The sequence below is a fragment of the Chaetura pelagica genome, unplaced genomic scaffold (genome assembly GCF_000747805.2).
Source record: "Chaetura pelagica isolate M959 unplaced genomic scaffold, ChaPel_1.0 scaffold210, whole genome shotgun sequence".
NCBI classification, from domain to species: domain Eukaryota; kingdom Metazoa; phylum Chordata; class Aves; order Apodiformes; family Apodidae; genus Chaetura; species Chaetura pelagica.
The window spans coordinates 810,253-818,278 of NW_009951862.1; the positions used below are offsets into that span (position 1 = coordinate 810,253).

At 41.5% G+C, this 8,026-nt stretch overlaps 1 protein-coding gene across 2 annotated transcripts in view; it reads right to left on the reverse strand.

Annotated features, from left to right (window-relative positions):
* The window catches only part of ARHGAP24 (Rho GTPase activating protein 24), a 162,276-nt gene extending 154,769 nt beyond the window's left edge, over positions 1-7,507 (reverse strand). The window contains exon 1 of one of the 2 annotated variants that reach the window (XM_009993649.1): positions 7,328-7,507. In XM_009993649.1, the coding sequence (XP_009991951.1) occupies positions 7,328-7,507 (180 nt within the window). The remainder of the gene's footprint in view (positions 1-7,327) is intronic. The other variant, XM_009993656.1, reaches the window with a different exon arrangement.
* Positions 7,508-8,026: the final 519 nt, after the last annotated feature.

The following is an 8,026-nucleotide window of genomic DNA, read 5'->3' on the forward strand; positions in this document are numbered from 1 at the left end:
GCAGGTTTGATGGGGCTTGGAGCAACCTGGGCTGGTGGGGGGTGTCCCTGCCCATGCAGGCAGTTTGAAATAGATGATTTTGAAGGTTCCTTTCAATCCAAACCATTCTATGATTCTATGAATACTTAGAAACTTTTAGTTTAAGATTAAAATATACTCAAGCAGCTCAGTGGAACTGCTGTGGGGGCATGGAGACTAGGAAGTTAACAATTTAATCTGTTATTTTCCAAGTCACCAAATGGGATCACAGAATCACAGGATCTTAGGGGTTGGAATTGACCTCGAAAGACCATCTAGTCTAACCCCCCTGCCAGAGCAGGATCACCTAGAGCATATCACAGAGGAACCAGGTGAGTTTTGAATATCTCCAGCAAAGGAGACTCCACAGCCTCTCTGGACAGCCTGGCCCAGGGCTCTGTCACTCTCACAGCAAAGAAGTTCTTCCTGAGATTCACATGGAACCTCCTGTGCTCCAGTTTGCACCCACTGCCCCTTGTCCTGTCACTGGACATCACTGAACAAAGCCTGGCTCTGTCCTCCTGACACTCACTCTTCACAGATTTGTAACCATGGATGAGGTCACCCCTCAGTCTCCTCTTCTCCAAGCCCAACAGACCCAGCTCCCTCAGCCTTTCCTCAGCAGGGAGATGTTCCACTCCCTTCAGCATCATTTGTGGCTCTGCACTGGACTCTTTCAAGCAGTTCCCTGTCTTTCTGGAACTGAGGGGCCCAGAACTGGATGCAATATTCCAGATGCAGCCTCACCAAGGCAGAATAGATGGGGAGGAGAACCTCTCTTGACCTACTAACCACCCCCTTTCTAATGCACCCCAGGATGCCATTGGCCTTCTTGGCCACAAGGGCACATTGCTGGCTCATGGTCATCCTCCTGTCCATCAGGACCCCCAGGTCAATGGACACACTGAACCATGTTGGAGAGCAAGAACCATACTGCTGGTTCTTTAAGAATGCTGTAGATACTGGGAGAGGTTATTTCACCAGACAAGCTATTTGAAGGCAAAGGAAAACCTATGGGACCGTGGGATCAGAGCTGGATCTGAAGAGAGAACAGCAGCAATGCAAGAACAAGGACTGCACCTGACAACTGTTTTGAAAATTCACTCAAGTTAGAAGAGAATGAAAAGCTACAAGACCTCAGGAATTAAGTAAGCACAGATTTAAATGGATTGGTACAAGCAGGATAGTGGCTTGTAGATGTTACCAGAAGACTCGGAGACAACGACACAACTGCAACACGTAAAACTAAGAGAGACACCCCCTTAATTGCACTGAAACCAAAATACCACATTCATGGGGGAAATGAGCTTCCAACAGCATAAGCTGGGCCAAAGCATTGAGCAAGAATTGCCTGATTATGGCACAGAATCAATAACCTTCTGTAGTGCTTAGTGACACTCCTATAATTAACATGGCACCTAATGCTGGAGGACAAACCTTTTTTTAAGACTGTTACTGGGCCAAGGCCTCCAAAGTTTTTCAAATACCTGAAAACAAAGAACAATTCCTAAAAAATTCTAATTCATAATTTTGGTCTGAAAGAAGCAAAAAAGGGGATTAAAGTTGGAATTTGATCACCTCCAGTGATTTAAGCACGTTTGTGATTGAACTTGTGGCTACTGATCCCAAGCTGAGGACTGAAATTCAGTCTGTGAATTTGAGAAACCTTTCCCAAGAAACAGAATAATGGCATTAGAAACACCCTGGTTTCAAAGAAACTTAGCTTTATCTCACTTACCTCCTCTATTCAAAATTCCCATGGGTATCTAATGACAAAAGTGTATCACACCTGGAATAGTACTAACATGTCATTGCATTAAAAACATATGTCTGAATAATTTTCCAAAACTTGCAGCAATAAATTACTCAATTTTTAAAGACACACTGGTATTAGAAAGGGCAAAACTTTCTATAGCTGTAAAAGCTGAGAGCTTTCCCATTCCTGTATTCCAGGAATTTCACTGCTTGAATAGCAAAAGCCTGCTTCTATTGATATATTTGAAGAGCCATTCCCTGAAAAGACATTAAAAAGGACCAAAACAGACCCAGGGCTTTCACTTCACTTTCTGGTCTGAACAGCCACCCCTGTAGGAGTTCAGTACATGAGAAAGACCAGGCTTTACACTGCTCTGCCTGTTGCTATGCCAGTTCACATCTGTTTCTGTCTCACAGAGAAAAAAACATGGGATTTTGCTACTCACATCAGACTGGATACAAGTCTTCTTGCCTCATCTGAAACTGAATCAGTGACAGAGTTAATTTTCACTTTAAAGCTTGAGACACTTTACAATGAGTGGATGGAGATAAAGAATGAAGAGAAAGGAAAAAAATGCCAAATAGAAAGGGATGTTACACAGATGCTTCTGTTCCTTCAAATAAGCATTTAAAAAACCAGGAAATATTACACCAGGAACACATGGCTGTTCAACTCAAAAGCTGCTTCTAGCTTGCACAGTGCATGCCAAGCTGCAACGAGCAGTACCTTCCTTCCTTGAGCTTAGTCAAAAAGCCATGAAGGAAAAGAAGATAAAGGAAAGATCAAAGTCCTGACTGCTGAACGACAGCAGGATAGCTTGAATAACCACTGCAGGGCAAGTTTACCCAACACATACTCCACAAGCAGAAGTTATGAGAAGGGGCACCACAAGGAGGCTCCATTCAGATATGTGAAAAATGGGGCCACTATTTCTTGTCTACGTTGTACTTATTTTAAACAAAGTTTGGCTAGACCAGCAGGCAACTTTTTCTGAGGGCTGTTCCAGAGCACAGTGATGCATCAGGAAGTTATTGACAGCTGACTGCCTTTGCAGAACACCATGTCATTTCACTTCTTCAAAACCTTCATTTAAGGTTCCTTCCATTCCACTGCACTCACGTGAACTGTTCAAGATGTGCTTTCTGATGAATTTCTTGTGAAGGCTTTTTATTTCTCATTTGTTTGTGTTTTAATTTCCATATTCACCACCATCCAAAAAAACCCAAACAACAACCAAATGCACCTGACAGCTAATAACAGAAAGCCTTTCTGGGAAATCCTTTCATTACCAGCAAACTGATCTCAACAAAATCCTATACAATTCCATCCAGCATATTGAGTTTCCAGTGAAATTCCTGAGAAGCATGCTTTCTCTATCAACTCACCATATTTCTCAGCATAATTCTATTTGACTCATTTCTCCCTTACAGTTTGCAACAGGTTTTACTAACTCAGTATTTCAGAGCACTGCTGCTACACAGGAGAGGGTTACCCAGTAGCACATGTCCATCTGAAGACTGTCTTTCCTAGGCTAGCAGTAAGAGTTTTTTATTCCTAGAAATGAAAAAAAAAAAAAAATCTCTAAAAGCCAAACATGCAGGGACTTGGTGCTTCACACCCTCCCCCAGGGTATGAAGGAGGGAGCTGGTCTTAAAAGTCAAACCAGGATGTAGTAGTTTCACTTGCTACACTGCTCCTCTGCATTTACACAAAAGCTGGTTCTTGGGGCTTTCCAAAGACAAGGACCAGAGTGATTAATACTCTGATGTCCCTTACTGAAAAGCCTCTAGGAAACAAGGAGGAAATCTACTTCTTGTCATACACTTCTGAAGTTCATGCACAATTAGGTTTTTCCCCTCCACTCAGAAATGTTATCCATTCATTCCCTTTTAACTTGTAAAAAAAGAATGATAGTATCATAGAATGGTTAAGGTTAGAAAGGATCTTAAAGATCATCAGGCTGTAACCTCCCTGATGAGCAGGGACACCTCCCACTAGGATCAGGCTGCCCAAGCCTCATCCAGCCTGCCCTTGAACACCTCCAGGGAGGGGGCAGCTACACTGCCCTCATGGTCAAGAATTTCTTCTTAATGTCTAACCTAAATCTCCCCTCTTAAGAGTCTGAAATCGTTACCCCTCATCCTACCACTACCTTCTCTGATGAAAAGCCCCTCCCCAGCTTTCCTGGAGCCCCTTCAGGCACTGGAAGGTGCTCTAAGGTCTCCCTGGAGCCTTCTCTTCTCCAGGCTGAACAGCCCCAACTCCCTCAGCCTGTCTCCAGAGCAGAGCTGCTCCAGCCCTCTGGTCATCCTTGTGGCCTCCTATGGACCCACTCCAACAGGAGATGATGCTCAATCTTTAATCGTATTCAAAATTAATACTGAAAGATATCCCCTACCAACAGGCTAAGTTTCAAATTACATAATTTCTTTATTAATTTCTATTTAGCACATTCATTAGAAGCTTTAATTTTAAAATGCAACAGGAATTTTTCATGCTTCTTAATAATGCCATTAAATGTATTTTCCTGTCAAGGACATTTTAAAGCAAACAACTGAAAGGGAAGCATGTATTTTGCCAGAAAAGCAACACTTCAAATTATAGTCTGTACACCAGAGACTGTCTTTACCTTACAAATGGAGACCCAAGATTTCAGATTCCAGCTCCTACTTAGTTTCAATCAAAGATACATTCAAATTCCATGTTTAAGCACCTTAACCTTCACCTTAGTTTAACACCTTAGCATTCTGACCTGCTGTCCCTTCCCAGGGTTTGTCTAAGACCCTGTGAGCCACCAAATACTATGTAGCACTACTGATGTCAGTTCAGAGCTCAACAAGATCTAAAGGATAAAAACTGCACACCAAAACATTCAGGACAGGACATAAGCTGAATCAGCAGATCATTGTCTCCTTTCAGGCATGCGCCAACAAGTATTTCTCAAAGGCCAGCTCATGGTTCTTTAAGATCTCTCTGATGTACACACCTCAAATCCAAATCTATAAAACAAGCTGAGTGGCGAAGACATTAAAAGGTGTGTAAGCCCTAAACGCTGTTTTAACTGGCTTAACTGGCTCTTTTGTTCATTTACAACCTCATATCAATGATGCTCCATCAGTACAAGTTCCCTACCTTTGCTCCCATCAAGTCACTTCCTACCAGCAACACCAGGAAATTTTAACAGCAGAGCTGCAACAAAGTGATGCTGCTTGGAAGCTCCCTCCTGCTGTTCACAGAACCACAGAAAAATCATGCTGTCTCACTGAGGTACCGACCTCCTCCTCCCATCTTCAACTAAGACCATGCCAACTGAGAAGCAGCTAGAAAAATTACCATAGGCAGAGAAGAAAGCAAGAAATAAATTTTCATGGGCTGCATTTAAACAACAGCTGCTCTGTCAAATGGAGAATGATAAATACTGATGTCTTTTGGCTGCCCACATTTCAAAACTGGATAGCTGACCCTCTTCTTTACTACCATTATACAAGCTCACTTGTAGAATAATGTCTGACAGATCATATTTTTTTGTCATTTAATTCCAAACATATCTCCCTCACTTTCAAAAACACAAACATCCTGGTGTAACTTCTAGTGCCGACTAGACAGAACACAAGCCCAAATGTTGCTTATAATTTACATATATATTACTTATAAACTCACTGTCTTGGCTTGTTCTCTCCTGCTATAGTTCTCCCACCTTCCATAAATATATATACACAAGGTGTGCATGCCTCAGGATGAGTAATTACTGCTCTCTGCCTCCTTCTAAACACAACTAATCAGTAAGGAAAATAAAAACTACAATCCAATTTGGAAAAAACTCATTACCTCTCTTCCACTACATTATTGTCTAAAAGAATTACTGTACAGAGTGTACAAACCATTAGTGAATAAATAGGTATTTACCCTAAATACAGACCAAATACTACAGAGCTAATAGAATAATGTTACAAAATACTGTTCTCCATTTCCTAATGATATCCCAGTGCACTGAAAATTCATGGTATCAATGGAGTTTTTTGTTTTCCACAGAAAGAACAACAGGGCTCCCCAAAGGCCATAGCAATTTTCTTGTCAAATTTAATGCAGCAAACCCTTCAGTGTAGCCAACTGGAAAAAAACATTTCTGTACATGACACTGAACCTGGGACATATTTCAGGAACTGACACTTGCATTGTTTGGTTCAGAAATGTTTCAAAACTACACCACAGTGAGATTTTGACTGATCCTAATTTGAATAGGCCCGTTCATTTTCCAAACCTACTGGAATATTTTAAGTTACACTTCTGTTGGCACTTCTCTCCCCCCACTTTGTATCTCTAGGTGTCTCTATGAACTTAGTTGAGATGAAAGTGGAAAACTCAAACTTTTCAATTATTTCATCAACCAACTTAGCAAAGGTATCTGAAGATCAGAATGACCACCTGAATTTCACAAAAGGGAAGAAGCAAAGACAATAGAATCTTCTTAAGTCCTCCCACAGGTCACTGGTAGACAGCTAAGATGCTAATTTGGGCTGTAGAGCTTAGTACCAAGCTCCATGAAATACAGTATTGTGTCATCTCTCAAAAAGCAATTAAGTCCCTCCATGCAACCACACTGGCAGATGTCAAGTGGTAGGAAACACTGCTCTGGCCCATAAACATTTTTGTTTTGATGGCTGTTTTTTACATTCTTGATTAACAAAATATCTATATGGTAAAAAATACATTTGATTTCCCAAAAATTATTAGCTAATTCACATTCAAAGTAGTCACACTAACATAACATTTGTAAACCTGCAGTGTGTTGTTTAGTTAACTTAAACTATCTGGGATATTTTTAAGGCCAAAGAGCCCTACCAAGGCTGTGAAATTGGTACTTAGGAAATAGGTTGGGCAAGAACCTTCTTTGGGAACAACTACCTCAAGAGTGAGATGTTTTCTTAACGTGCACCATAATGCAAGCTGTAAACCTTGACTAAGTGTCATGACCTGTTCCATACAAGAAGCTAGATTAGATGGGCTTTACATCTCTGAAAACTCCCTGTGAAATTCCACGTAAAGGTACACCATCAGAAATCTAGTAGGCATAGAAAATAAGAGTGCATTTATATGTTCATGTCTGCACAGAGGTAACTCACAGATGTCAGTGATTTTCTGAAGTCACAAGTATCTTCCTACTTGGGAAGACACAAAGCAAGGACAGTCCACAATTTAAACAGCAGAAAAACAAGCAGTACCTTTTCAAATACAGCTTATTCATCTGCCTCAACCAAGTCCACCTGACTGACTTTTACTACTTGAAATTCATGTACATTTCACTCCCTTTAAAATGCTGCAACGAGAAAAACTGACCTGGAAAAGGAAGCTTTAGAAACAAGCCTGAAGGGAAATCATACTAAATGCCAAGGCCTGACTCAGTTTTGTGTTTACTATCAACAAAATCCCAAGCTGTACTGAGTCAGTGACAGAGCTGGAGAGGTTTGGTTCGTTAAACACCAGACAATTCTGCTTGCATTAACTTAATTCCCTTCCTCACTTCCCATCCTACCTCCTCCTCCTCTCACTTACCAAGGGCTTGGTTTCATCTTCGTCTTTGAAATAGTAAAGCTGGTCACCCTTGAGAACAAACCAGCGTGTGTGCCAGGTCTTGACAAAGCCTCCTTGCTTGCGCAGCCACCCACACTTCATGGCACTGTGCCTCCCTTGGCTCGGAGGGGGAGTCTCTGCAGAGCCATTGTTTTCTTCCATGCTGGGACTGGGCAACTCTCCTGGTCAGAAAACAAGAGGAAAAGGTAAAATAATTGGATTACTATCCAGGCAGCAACTTGCTCCTTCCAACACAGCTGGAAAAGAAATACGCCCTGGCTAAAAAGGTGTGCTAGAAAAGTATTTATCATCCTATTGGTTATTCTCATCCTAGCACCCCATCAGATGAGAGAATATTAGTTGCTAAAAAGCAGGCAAGAGGCAAAATATTTGTTCAAGCACAGGATAAGATATTTTAACTGGCACTGAGGAAGACATCAGCTGTTTGATGAGGTGAATTCTGCTGTATTAACAGGCAGTAACAAGGAATCAACTTCCAGTCCATATTCAGACTCAGGAAAGCAGTTTGCTTCTCACCACCAGATCTCCCCCTTTAATACTCCTTGACAAGCTTGGGACTTCCAGGAAATACTAAGGATGACTCTGCTTCTCTAGGGCTTAATATACCCCACCAGACAAGCAGGCTTTGTTTTGTTTTATAGAAGTCATGGAATCATTAAG